Source organism: Catharus ustulatus, chromosome 8 (genome assembly GCF_009819885.2).
Source record: "Catharus ustulatus isolate bCatUst1 chromosome 8, bCatUst1.pri.v2, whole genome shotgun sequence".
In the NCBI taxonomy this organism is placed as follows: domain Eukaryota; kingdom Metazoa; phylum Chordata; class Aves; order Passeriformes; family Turdidae; genus Catharus; species Catharus ustulatus.
Genome location: NC_046228.1, coordinates 1,346,352 through 1,360,000, shown reverse-complemented (window position 1 = coordinate 1,360,000; position 13,649 = coordinate 1,346,352). Strand labels below are relative to the sequence as shown.

The 13,649-nt window shown below is 44.9% G+C and overlaps 1 protein-coding gene across 2 annotated transcripts in view; it reads left to right on the top strand.

Moving 5' to 3' along the window:
* The window catches only part of MGMT (O-6-methylguanine-DNA methyltransferase), a 138,774-nt gene extending 125,332 nt beyond the window's left edge, over positions 1–13,442 (top strand). For both annotated transcript variants that reach the window (XM_033066759.1, XM_033066760.1), the window contains 2 exons: positions 6,123–6,262; positions 12,286–13,442. In XM_033066759.1, the coding sequence (XP_032922650.1) occupies positions 6,123–6,262; positions 12,286–12,438 (293 nt within the window). In that variant the 3' untranslated portion in view covers positions 12,439–13,442. The remainder of the gene's footprint in view (positions 1–6,122; positions 6,263–12,285) is intronic.
* Positions 13,443–13,649: the final 207 nt, after the last annotated feature.

Here is a 13,649-nt window from a genome sequence, read left to right as displayed (position 1 = left end):
CAGGCTGGGTTCTCAGCAATCAGCATAAAACTGATGTCTGAGAAAAATAAATTGATTTTATGCTTCTCCCCATCCCCTCTGCAGCACAAACCTTGGCTGGCACAGTTTGTTGGCTGGGCAGGAGGTGATATTTCCTCTGTCTCTTCATCCAGAGCATTTGTTCCTCCTCTCCTGGAGCAGTTGCAGCTCAGGATAATCAGGTGGCTCCTTGATGGAATCACACCACTGCTACCCAGAGCCTCACAAAGCACTGCCAGGGAGTCCTGGGACATCAGCAGGGACTTGACAAGTGCTTTGCAATTCCTCAGACATCCACACACCCAAATCCAGCCCCAACCTGGCTAGGGATGTCCTGGCTTTCCAAGCCTGGAGTGAAAATTCAGCTGAGATGGAGCTGTTGATGTTGAAGGAATCATGGTTTAAATAAAGCCTTGTTTGGGTTTGGGTTTGGAAGTTTCAGTTTGGAAGTTTGAGTTTGGATTTGGGTTTGGAAGTTTGAATTTGAACATTGGGGTTTGGAAGTTTGGGTTTAGGTTTGGAAGTTTGGGTTTGGAAGTTTGGAAGTTTGGATTTGGATTTGGGTTTGGAAGTTTGGGTTCGGAAGTTTAGGTTTGGAGGTTTGGGTTTGGAGGTTTGGGTTTGGAAGTTTGAATTTGAAAGTTGGGGTTTGGAAGTTTGGGTTTAGGTTTGGAAGGTGGGGTTTGGAAGTTTGGAAGTTTGGATTTGGATTTGGAAGTTTGGGTTTGGTTTTGGAAATTTGGGTTTGGGTTAGGGTTTGGAAGTTTGGGTTTAGGTTTGGAAGTTTGTGGTTGGGTTTGGGTTTTGAAGTTTGGGTTTGGAAGTTTGGGTTTAGGTTTTGAAGTCTGGGTTTGGAAGTTTGGATTTGGATTTGGGTTTGGAATTTTGGGTTTGGAAGTTTGGGTTTGGTTTGGAAGTGGGAATCCAGGGGAGCTCCAAGAGCCACTGCTGAGCATCCAGCTCCTCATTTCCATCAGCTCTAAAATTCCACCTGCTCCTGCAATTTGCAAACTGCTCTTGAGGTACTGTGTAAAAAATGGGTCAGGATATCAGTGACTGCTCGAGTTAAACACCCCCTGACTTCCAGGGAGTTCAGCTGCAGAAATACTGCTGGATGAGGTCCAGGGAGAGTTCCTGCTTCTAAGGATAGAATTTGGCCCCACAACCCCCCCAGAAATCTGAAGGGAACCGTGTGTAAAACTGTGTTAAAGCACAGATTGGGAACAGCTCCCATTAATTGGGTTTAATGTAGCTCACACTCAGTGTGAGCCAGCCCGAATGCTCCAGGTGTTAAAAGGAACTTTTTGGTCCATTTTTCACTGAAGTGATGCAGACAGACAGCAAGTTTATATATTATAATCCTGTTTCTGTTTTATTGTATCACATTTTGCAAACATGCATGCACAGGCAATACATAAAATCTCAATGCAAGTGCTGATATTTCATGGATTCACAGCCTGGTTTGGGCTGGAAGGGACCTTAAAGCCCCCCCAGTGTCACCCCTGCCGTGGGCTGTCACCTCCCACTGTCCCAGGCTGCTCCAAGCCCTGTCCCACCTTGCCTTGCACACTTCCAGCCTCATAAAAAGAGCAGAAAATTTGAATTAAACAGTTATCTCTTTACATATCACTTGCTAGGTCAGTCTGGGGTGACAGGTTTAACATGGCTTTAATAATAAAGAAGTCTCAAAATTGCTGAAAATCTTCTCTTGTGTTTGGATTAATGGTTTTCATCATTGCCTGTTGTCAGGAAAATTCTGCAATTTGAGTGTGAATCCGTTCTTCCCAGATCCAAGAACCAGTTTAAGTTTTCTGGCTCAGTGGGAGCTGCTGCTGCAGAGGGCACTGCTGTTTTCTAGGCAGGTTTGGGTATTTCTGAACCGTGGTGCTGGAATGTTTTGGGGTTTTTTTACTAATAGTAATAACAGTGAGAACCAATGAGTGAAAAAAACAACAAGGAAAGTTGTCTGTGTAGTACCCCAGGCTGTGAAAAAGCAGCTGAGGAGGAGCAAGTGTTTATAACTGTCTTTGAATTTGCAAAACTCTGGGGGGAAAACAAACAAACAAAAAGAAAAGCAGGAAAAAAAAACCACAAAAATAAACCAACACGCCAAACAAAAACTAACATTCCCAGCAATCAGTGTTTAGGGGAAGATAAAACCAGTCTGCCTTTAATTCCTCTTAATCAAAGAGATGAAAAAGGGTGGAAAATCAAGCTGTGGGGTTTTTTGAAATTTCCTGGCCCCAAGGTGAGATATAGAGAGGACAGGAAGGGACTGGCACTGGTCCCTCTGCTCTTCCTTCACCAAAAATCCTTGGCAGAGATTCGATACAAATATATATATATATATATATATATGTATGTATAAAATAATTTTTCTGTCTATATATGTATATTTGTATATATATATATTTGTATGTATATATATATATATATATTTGTGTGTATATATCTATATATATAAATAAAATATAATAGATACAATTTAGCAGGAGGTGTCCCTGCCCATGGCAAGGGGTGAAATGATTTTTTTAAGGTCCTTTCCCACCCAGACTATTCTATAACTCCATGATTATTAGTTAGAAGTGTATGATTTTCCTTCTTTGGACTAATTCCCACCTTCAGTTACACTGTTAGAAGTTGCAATACAGCTGGTGTTCAAGTAAAATTGATTTTCTCTCCATTATCCCCGTGGATTTAACATGTTTGTATGGAGAATTAAGGCCCAGTGGGCTGGCAGGGGGAACCTCTGAGCATTTAGGCTTTAATAACAGGTTCAGGGGAATTTATCTGCAAATATTCTTCCCTAGGAGGGTGGGGAGGGGCTGGGGTAGAATTCCCAGAGCAACTGTGGATCCCAGGTTGGACATGGGGTTTGGAGCAGCTGGGATGCTGCAGGTGTCCCTGGGGTCAGGAGCTCACCTGGTGTCTTAGTTTGGAGGAGAGGTGTCTGCTGAGAAAGGCAGGAGCCTGTCTTTGAAATGGAGAATGGAAACCCCCTCCCTCCCAATTATTATAATTTTGAAATCAAGGGGCTCTCAGGCAAAGATATGGGAATTAGGAATAACAGTTCTTTACTAGGGAAATTAAAATAGAAATACAGCACTACAAAGAACAAACCCCAAACCCTGACACAGTCAGAGTACAACCTGACACCCGTCAGGCAGGGTGTTGGCAGCAGTCCCATCCCATGGTGGCTGCATCCTCCTGCAGTGACAGATGTGGCTCAGCTGGAGCAGTGCTCCTGTACAAGGTGCAGTTTCCCTCCGGAGCTCCAGTGGGGATGTGGAGAAATCCGGTTTTCCTCTGGAGTCCAGTGGAGAAAGGGGCTCCCTTAGTGTCCCAAACCCTCTGTTTTTATCTTGGTAAGAAATGTTGGGCTCTTCCCCCTGGCTGGAGCAACTCCCAATGGGATGCAGTAATTTTATCAGTGCCACAGTGGGACTCAATGGCCATGAGCAGAAAATGACTGGCTGGAGGAAGGATGGGCTGTGAAAAGATAAAGAACAATGCCCTGCCTGGTTTATAAACCATGGCCATGAACAGGAGATATCCCATGAGATAAAGAACACTGCCCCAGCTGGTTTATAAAACATGGCCATGAACAGGAGATATCCCATGAGATAAAGGATAAATCCCATTGTTTCAATGGATGCCCATTAGCAGAATATCTCCCACAGAGATCAGGATCACTGCCCCACCAGGTCTCATCAGATACTGATAGAATAGACCTTTTATCACATCCTGTATTGTAACCCAAGACACCTGGTCACCTGGAGGGGGATTTTTGCTGACCCCAGTTGCAGGAAGGACAAAACCTGGTGGTGCTCCCACTGATGGCTCAGCTCAGCCATGGCTCTGCTGGCATCAGCCTCCCCAGGACACTGAGTGGAACCAGAGAATTGCTGGGAGTTTGGTTTTATGTGGGGGTTTTGCAGCACTTTATAACGCTATTTAACAGCAGAAAACATTGGCTGTGAAAACTGGAGGAAGTTCAGGCACCTGATCTGGGCAGGTTGTGCTCACAGGCACTCACTCACAGTTTAATAACAGGATTTGGCACTGCCTCCTCGAGCTGCTTAAACTAATTAATGCCTTTGCTCCCCACAGGATGAAATTGAGTTTTCAGATACATTTCCAAAGTGATGTGCATGATTGCTAAATATTTCATTCTTGTGAACCCTTCACAAGTGTTTTATGTGGGAGCAGAGGCATGGATTTCTCCTGTGTAAAGTGTCCAGTGGCTCTGGCCAGTGGATGATCTGAGTGTGAGAGGATAATCCGTGTCCCTGTGCCAGGGAATTTGGGCATCACTTGGCTCTCTGGGGCTGTGCTGGTGCTGGGGGCTCTGGAGCTGCCCCCTCCTCCCTCAGCTGCTCTGTGTCCAGGTGCTCTTTGCTCCATTTTCTCCCTGATTCCAACAGGTTCCCAAAAGTTTCAGGTCCATCCCATCCCAAAATTGAGGGTAAAAAAGGGATTTTCTGGACTGGGTATTGGCCATAGGGCAGTGACTCCCCAAAACCCCTGAGCATGGGGGTTAAAGTTAATCCTGCCAGATTAAAAAGGTTAAAAACTAATAATAAGGACCAGTTTGATTTGAAATAAACCTTTCTGAAGGAATCACAGTAAACAAAATCTGTTTGCCTAAGGAAACCCTCGTAGCAATCAGGCAGTAACACAACTGCTTGTGCTAATGAACCCAAAGCTGTTAATGTGGTTTCTTCAGTTAAATTGATTCATGAATTTTGAAGAGAACATTATCTAATGAATTTTCTTTGAATAGAAAGCAATTAAAAGGACAAATCAGTCTGATTAACCCCAAAGTCACCCTACTGCCACAAATGGTGTACAGTTTGAAATTATATCATAAAAAACTAGAGCAGATTTGCTATCTCTTTGCCCTCTACTAATCCATGTAAATTAATGAACAACAAAGTTAATTTCTTTGATGACCCTTTTCTCGTATCACCTGGATTATGCTGATGTTTAATTTGCTTAATGTTATAATAAAGACTAAACAGATTTTTTCAATGAAGTGATTATCATTCCCTTCAGTTAAGAAGTGATTTTTATTATTTAACACACACATAACGCCGTATGGGTTTCCTTTAAGAACAAAATCACATTTCTTTACTTTCCTGCGGAAGGTAATCGATGTCTTTTTTGACAACTAAAGAAAGAAAATGGTTTTAATCAGTTTGTTTCTTTGCCAGAGTGGGAGTTTGAGGCTCTCAGCTGGGGGAAGGGGTCTCTTCTCCTTTTTTTTCCCCTTTTTAGTCACCAGCTCACTCCTCTCAGTGAGTTATCCCCCAGTCAGCTCCTCAGAGCTTTTCCAAGTGCCTTGGAAGAGCAAGAGGTGTTCAACCCACCTCAAATCCAAGCAGGACTCTCCCTTTTCCTTCCTTGAAACAATCCTGGGCAGGATAACACCCTGAGATGCTGAAGAAAGCCTCTCCTAATGCACTTTTTAATTCATTATTTCAGCAATTGGAACACTTAAAGCAATTTGCTGCTAACATTAAAATTAAAATAATGGCTGATACATTCTATTTTTTCATTAGGGGTGTGCAGGACATTCAAGGGCACAGCCAGTCCTTGCATTGGCAGTGTGTGCAGTGCTGAGCAGTAGCTTGGGGTCCCACTATAAAATGCAGGATAATTTAGGCTGTGCTGGCCCTGGGGCATCTCTGCCACATCCCAGCTGAAGTTGGGAATTAGCTGGAGATGCCAGGCCTTTCTCAGATAGGTACAGCCACTTATTGCCTCCCTTTTCATTTGGCTCCATGCTAATTTATACTGCACCAATTTAATGGGAAAAGCCACATTGTAGGAGCTAACAGGATAATTGTACTCGGAGCAAATTAAAAATACAGCAAAATCAAAGCCTTAAATCCTTTTTTTTATAGTGATCAGTTGCTCCAAGCGCTCTCTCTAATAATCATGTATTTAAATGTGGTCATACAGGGCACAATAACAGGACAGTGCATCGGGCTGCTCCAGTTTCAATTAGCAAACTGCCACTGAGCCTCGCTTTGTGTTGGGGTTTTTGGCTGTCCCATCCCAATTTCTCCAATCAAGCCATTCTCTCTCTCTTTGCCTTGCAGATTCCTTCACCAGGCAGGTGCTGTGGACGCTGCTGAACGATGTGAAGTTTGGGGAGGCTGTTTCCTACAAGCAGCTGGCAGACCTTGCTGGCAACAGCCGTGCAGCCCGAGCCGTGGGGGGAGCCATGAGGAGCAACCCGGTGAGTGCACCCAAAACTGCATTTAGAGAGCTCTGCAGGCTGAATGTCTTTAGGTTGAATTTATCTGCTCTGAAAACTGGCCTGCCATGAGGAGTAAGGTCATAAGTGTTTGTAATCAGCAATAATGCACAGCCAGTTCAGTGTGGTTTATGCCCGACTGTTTATGGGGTTGGGAAGAGCACAGTTTGTTGTTTTCAAACTTCCTTATGTATTTTTTTGGTCAGGGAAGTCTTTTATCTTACACATGGACCTCAGTTGGCAAATTATGAATGGATTTGGTTGTGTTGAAAAAAGCCCATCCACTCTGGCACAAATACAATTCTGAAAACAAGGCCAGGAGCACCCTGGGACAGTGGAAGTGTCCCTGCCCATGGCAGGGGGTGGGATGGGACTGGTTCCAACCCAAGCCAGTCTGGGATTCTGGAGGTGAGTTGCCTAAATTTGAACCAACTGGAGGGAGCAGCCCTCTAGGTTAGACCTGTGGATTTGGGGAAGATATTTTCTTACCCTGAGTGATCTGTGTGTGCTTTCCCTGTTTGTCTGGGTTTGGCTTTTCAGGTGCGTTCGTGCAGCTGAGTCACCTGGGCTGGGTTGGGATCAGCCCCATCCTGGCTCAGGGGGTTTGGGGGCTCAGGTTTGGGGGTTTGGGGCTCAGGTTGGATGTACCTGCACTGCTGGAGGAGCATCAATCCCTAAACCCACAGAATCACAGAACCCCAGAGTAATTTAGGTTGGAAAGGACCTCGAAGCCCACCTCATTCCACAATTCCCCACGGGTGTCACCCATCCAGGGACACCCACACAACTCAACTTTGAGCCCACCCTGACACTTCCAGCATCCCTCAGCTCTCCCTGTGAGCAGTTCCTAAAGCAGCACCAGCAGTGTTTTGTCAATACCCTGCATTGTACTTGACAATACAAACTATTTTAATATGATGGAATGCTTTCCAATATAATCTGGTGTACATTAAGATAAGGCAATCCAATGCAAACCTACAGGAAACAGTTCTCAAAGAATAACAATCCAGTGTTGTGCAAAAGGAGATGTAATTGCTGTCGCCTAGAAATGTACCCAGCTTTGCCCTCAGGCTGCAGTGGAGCAGCAGCATCCAAAGTAGCGGTAACAGCAGGTTGTGGTGTGAAAATTCCTGCTTTTTCCCCTGTGAGGAAGGATGAAAATAGTTCTGAAAATATACAGCAAAGCTCCTGCAATTTTTTTAAATGGGGTCCTAGTCATTATTGCCATTTCCCAGCCCATACCGTGGCTGCAGTGGTTTCTGTCCCCAGCAGAAAATTTTTAAGCTATAGTTATAGATAATAATGTATAGCTGTAGGGAAAAGGAGCTGTATTAATATAATACCACCTCAATATTTCATCATAGAAAGCTGATGATTAAAAAAAAAAAAAAAATCAGTGCTGTAATGAGAGTCCTGCCCATCTCCAACCACAATTTTGCCACTGCTCATCTCCTGGAGGTAATCTGAAATTCCATCCATATTCCACATGCAAACACACACACACACACCGTCCTTTTGCACTTCACTGGGAGCAACTGTTCCCTGCTCCTCATATTTCCCACAGAAATGTCTTCTCCTGTGAGCCATCATGGGCAGGCTGCCTGTGCCTCGTACACACGGATTTTATGCATGAGGTGAAAGATAAAGATAAAATGTGGCACTGCAGAAACCCCCCTCACCTTTGTTATTTCTCTGTATAAAGCCGTCAACTCTTGTGAAAACAGATTTTCTGACCCAATTTGCAACTCCACGTTGCAGCCTCATAGAAATCTGATTAAAGAAAACATTGAGAGGTCAGAGATTGCTCAACAACCACTCAGGGTCTGAACCCCAAACCCATCCCTGGAAGTGCTCAAGGGTGGATGGGGTTTGGAGCAGGTGGTGTGGTGGTGGATGGATTTGTGAAAAACCTCATTTAGTGAGGGTGGTATACCAGGAAAAAGGATTCTTTGAAATAACCTGAGCATCACAGTGTCCCTCAAGCACTTGGATAAAATCACAGACTCACCTTTCTCCCTCCTGTGCATCAAGGTTTAGTCTTTAATTTGGGTGGTGTGCATTCCACAGGTTGCAGCTGGGGTGTTTCATTCTCATAATTCCTGGGTTGACCTCCAGCTTCACAAGAAGGTGGAAGAGGTGCCAGCAGCAGTTTGTGCCCAGGACAGGGTGGGGATGGCTCCCCTTTCACAGCAGAGACTTCTCAGAGTTTCACACTGACTGCAAGGTCTGTGGTCCTCAAAGGGAACCCACAAAGTTCAATTAAAAATCTCATTAGACTGGTAGAGGAGGATCAAAAAGAAATCACAGGAGCTCATGGGAAATGGAGAATGTTGGGCTGATTAGTCCAAGGCCATCCTAAATGAGTGTTCTGGGCCTTAAATAAGATGTCTGCTTGTGGCACTCAGAGCTGCCTTTGCTGGGTCTGTGCTGTTCCTTGGGCTCACCCCAGCCAGGGCACAGCCTGCTCCTGGTACCAGTCTGTCCTAAATTGAGGATTTTACACCAATCCATCCTGAATCATGGATAGAACGTTGAGCTAAGGCATGGATGTTCAACCAGAATGTTTTGAACACTGGGAGAGCAGTCGTGTGTTTGTGAGAAAATTGTGGTGGGTGGATCTGACACTCTGTGGGCACAGGAAAGGACTTGTGAGTTCATCCACAGAACCAGGGAATGTCCTGGGCTGGGAGGGACCCACAGGATCACCAGTGCAGCTCCTGTCCCTGCACAGACACCTCAAAAAGCCCACCCTGGGCACCCCTGGGAGCTCTCTCCAAACTCCTGGGCTGTTCCCATTCCCTGGGCAGTGCCAGCACCTCTGGGATGAACCTTTCCCTGCTGTTTTCATTCCCAATGCCTTTTCTTCCTTTGGTGGCCAGTGATAAGCTGAGAGCCACGCTGGTCACATCACAGGGTTTGTTTCTGCTGGATCCCTTCCAGCCCAAGCCAGTCTGGGATTCTGGGACATGAGCAAACCACAGGACTGATTTTTGCTGAGTGTGTCCCAGTGTGATCCCTGAGCTGTTTCCAGCATGGATTCAGGAGCTCTCCAGCCCTTCAGCCACACCATGGGACGGTTCCCTCACCTCAACCTGAACACTGGGAACAACCAGAATTCCCTAAAAGCAGTTCAGATGATCCATCCTGTGAGCAGGGAGTTTCCCCCCACCTCTTTTCCCCCCTAAACAAACACACTGTGGAGGAGTTGGTTTATTCACAGATCGCCAGGAGCTTTAATGACCAGCCCAGCCTTGTTCTGCCACTCACCCAGATGGCTGTTGATAAAGATTTAGCATCATGTTCCGAGTGTCAGGGCTGTCAGTAGTGCTGAACCATTTGACCAGAAGAAAAAACGCACAGGGAGCTATTGATTACGGCTTCTCAGTGTCACTTGTTCACCAGGATTTAGGTATTGATGAGGCTGCGAGTGAAAACAAGCTCTTTCCCTTGTGGGCCTCTCCCCAGAAGAACAAAAGCAAAGTTGGAGGAAATATTCAGCTGGTGCCTGAATCAGAGGGACTCCAGCATCGATCCCAGGGCTCCTTCATGTTATTTTTTTGTTGGAGACAAATCTGTGGGTTTGGAAGTTTTGCAGCGTTTGAGGTAGGGGCTGTGTGTGTGATGGATTCGTGGAGGAGAGGAATTAGATTTCACAGCATGAAGATTTCTGCAGCACTATAATATTATGAGCTGCTTGGTTATTGATAAAAATTACATTAAATGTAGCTGAGGCATTAAAGCTCCAGACTAGGGTAGTTCTCCCTCTAAAATGTCCTTAGGGCCCTAATAAATTTTAGCAGGTTTAATTATTTTAGTAGGCTGAACGTTGTCACCACAATTAAGCCAAACTGAAGCAATATTCAATATTTTTAAATTACAGCACTGGCATGGTCTTTGTACCATTTCTACACCCAGAGCTGTGGAGGGTGACAGATGGGTGCTTGTGTTGGGACAGTCTCAGCATGGAATTCTTTGTTTTGGGCATGGAGAAGTGGCATTAATTTCATTCCTCCTCTCTTGCTTGGTGGTGACAGCTCAGCCCCATTTCCCTGTGCTGTGAGCAGGTCATGATCCCACCCAGGGATCCTCCAAAACCCCACACCTGAAAATATAAAAATAAAGGCCTTTTTTTTTTTTTCTCCACCAAGATTTATAACCTTGCCACCAAAATCTGCTGCTTTACTGTGTGTATTTTTAAAGAATTGCAGATGAACCTCAGAGATGTTTTACAGTGTATTATTATGGCTTTGTCACTCAAGCCAAGCCTCCTGCAGTAACTGCAGGGAGTGTAAAGGCAGAGAAACCCCAAACCAGAAAAACACTTGTTAAAAAAAAGCACTAATTTCTTTGAAGAAGTCATAAAGCAGCTGTGGGATGGCCTGGCATGGAGCAAAGCTTTCATTGGTACTCATTGGAGTTGTCACAGATGCAGGAATCACTGGAGGCACTGCCACCTCCAAATAAAGCAGATTTTGGAAGCATTTTTTTATTTTAACCTTGATCAACAAGAAGCATTTGTGTGTATTCCCATTTAATGTGGGCTGAGATTAAGATTTTAAATTTCAGGCATTGAAATTAGGTAAACTGAAAGAACACCCCCCAAAAAAACCTCTCTCAATTTATGGTCTGGCCAGGAGCTGCTCAGCTACTTTGGGGTTTGTACATCCCAGACTCAAATACACCTCAGTGCTTGAACTGTGTGATTAAATGGGATTAAAGTAAGGGAGGGTGAAGTGTTTAATTTTTCTCTGTGTCTACACAGAAATAAATTGCAATTTTTGACTTGAAATGCCCAGCTTTGTGAGAAGTGCCCTTTTGGGTGAGTGGTTGTTGTCCCAGCTCCATGGCTGCAATGCCATTACTATGCAGTTACCAAAACACACCCAGGATTAGAGATGATGTATTGCAGTTTTTATGGTGTGTACTTCAGCTATGATAATCACCTGTAATAAAAAATCTAAAAAAAAAAAAAACAAACCCACGTTTATGTTCTTCTCTGCATTATCAGTCCATTATGTAACTTCAGCATTGATTTTGCAGAATCTGTGTTGTGTGATTATAAATTATAGGGAATAGAAGCCAGAGAGGGGGAAAAAGTTCTTTCAATTGGTTAGGTCAGAATCAAACTTCTCCTGTTAAGGGCTTTTAAAAATTCACAGCCCATTTTGGATTGACTTGCTGCTAAATAATAAATTGTGCCTTGGTCCTCTAGAGAATTTCTCCAGGGTGCACATGAAGGTGCTACAGCAGGAAGATCTGCTGGGGAGCTGAGGCACTGGGATCCCTTCTCAAAAATCTGTTTTATCCCAGAAATCTTCTAGTCCTGGGATGATCATGGAATCCCAGAATGGGTTGAGTGGGAAGGAACCTTAAAATTCATCCCAAATCCCACCCCTGCCATGGCAGGGACACCTCCCACTGTCCCCAGTGTCCAACCCCAATGTCCAACTGGCCTTGGGCACTGCCAGGGATCCAGGGGCAGCCACAGCAAATCTGGGAATTCCATCTCAGCCAGGGAACAATTCCATCCATGTCCAATGTAAATAGTTCTGCCTGTGCATTTTGGGTCTGGGAGGATTCATTCCCCACCCTGGGCACTGAGGGCTCAGCTGGCTCAGGGCAGCAGAACCTGGTGCTGCAGGGAAGATTTTATATATGGGATTTAATATCTCAGGTTCATCCTTTTCAAGACTTTACATCATTTTTATGTATTAAAATTCCTCTCCATGCCTATTTTTTCTCGAGAACTGGGGTGGTCTCCAGGGGTGGTGGTGGAGACCATTGCTCCCACTTCTCCATTTTTCTTGTGTTTGTGCTCTGATGTGGCTGCTCCATGTCCCTGCTATCCCAGAGCTGGATTTTAGAGAGCTGCATTTACAGACTCATGAAATCACAGCTCCATCAGGCTGGAAAACACCAAACCCATGCAGAGATCCCCTCCAGGACCACATCCCACTGCTGCTGGCTCACCCTCTGCTCCTCCTGGGTTCTGGGGTGTTTTGCAGATCCCCATCCTCATCCCGTGCCACAGGGTGATCCGTAGCAGTGGGGACACTGGCAACTACGGTGGGGGACAGCTGCTGAAGGAGTGGCTGCTGTCCCACGAGAAGCTGCAGAAGGAGAAGCTGCAGGAGGAGAAGAAGCCGGCGCGTCCCTGACCAGCCGCGACACGCAGCCACGGCTCCTTGGCTCGTAGCAAAGCTCTCAGATCACCCAGCAGAATTCAGGAAAAAATGGTAAATATTTGAGTGACACAGAAATATAATGCAGCATCCAAAGTGAAATGTGTGGTGGCACCACTATATTAAAGAAGCAGGATGTGTCCTGGGGGAGGCAGCTCGGCTGCCCTTTCTTGTTTTTACATTTTACAGCAGAATGACTACAGCGATCCAGGCCTGTTGTGCATGGATTTTGTTCCCATCTCCAGCCCTGTTTTGTTCTATTTTTAATGTCCATTAAAGCAGGGATAAGGGAGTGGGAGGGACGTGGCAAATGTGAGGTGGAAGCTTCCCCCTGAGGAGCGTCTGGCTCGCGGTGAGTGGCCCAGCCTGGCACACCAGGCTCTGCCAGCCCCTGCCCAGCTCCCCCTCCCCACTCTGGGGCATAAAATGAGTGAAGGGAGCACAGTGAGATCTGTGCTGAACACTCCTGATTTTTCTTTGGAGATGGGATTTTTTTTTTTTTTTTTTTTTTTTTTTTTTTTTTTTTTTTTTTGGTAGAGATGTTGCTGACAAACTGTATATTTTGGATAAGCAGTTTGATTAGCCTGAAAAGCTCATCGTAGTTGCTTCCTTAGCAGCAGCACATTCCTTTATCATTTCAGTTTTCCTTCAGATTTCTGCATTTCTCTGTTACCCAAAGCTTTATTTCCTGTAGCCTCTCTGTTGGAAGGATTCAAGAGACATTAAAGCTAAATTTTGAGGTGGTTTTAGCAGGGTTCTCTGCGAGTACGAGCCACCAGAAACTGAAATTTCCAGTATGGGAATCGTAAATTCTAACATGGAAATACTGATTTTTTTATGTGTTTTATCATATTTTCACGGATGTCTCTTTAGAAGGGCCATTGCTACCCCCCAAAAAATTATTGTGTGGCAGTGTGTTAGTTAATCCAGGATTATTGATTCCTCAGAATTACTTCAATAAAAAAACTGCTTTGCATGTGCAAGTGTCTTTGGGTCTGTTTATAAATAAAACACAGGGTGTGATATATGGGGAAAATAAACTATACCCCACTGTACAATATAAAGCTGTATTTTTATCAAGGGTTTCTCGTGGCGATATAAAGCACAGAAGCAAAGCTCAAGTGGTTTGTACGTGTCACCAGAACCCCGAGATAAAAATACGGCCTTATAATATGTACAGTTTGGGT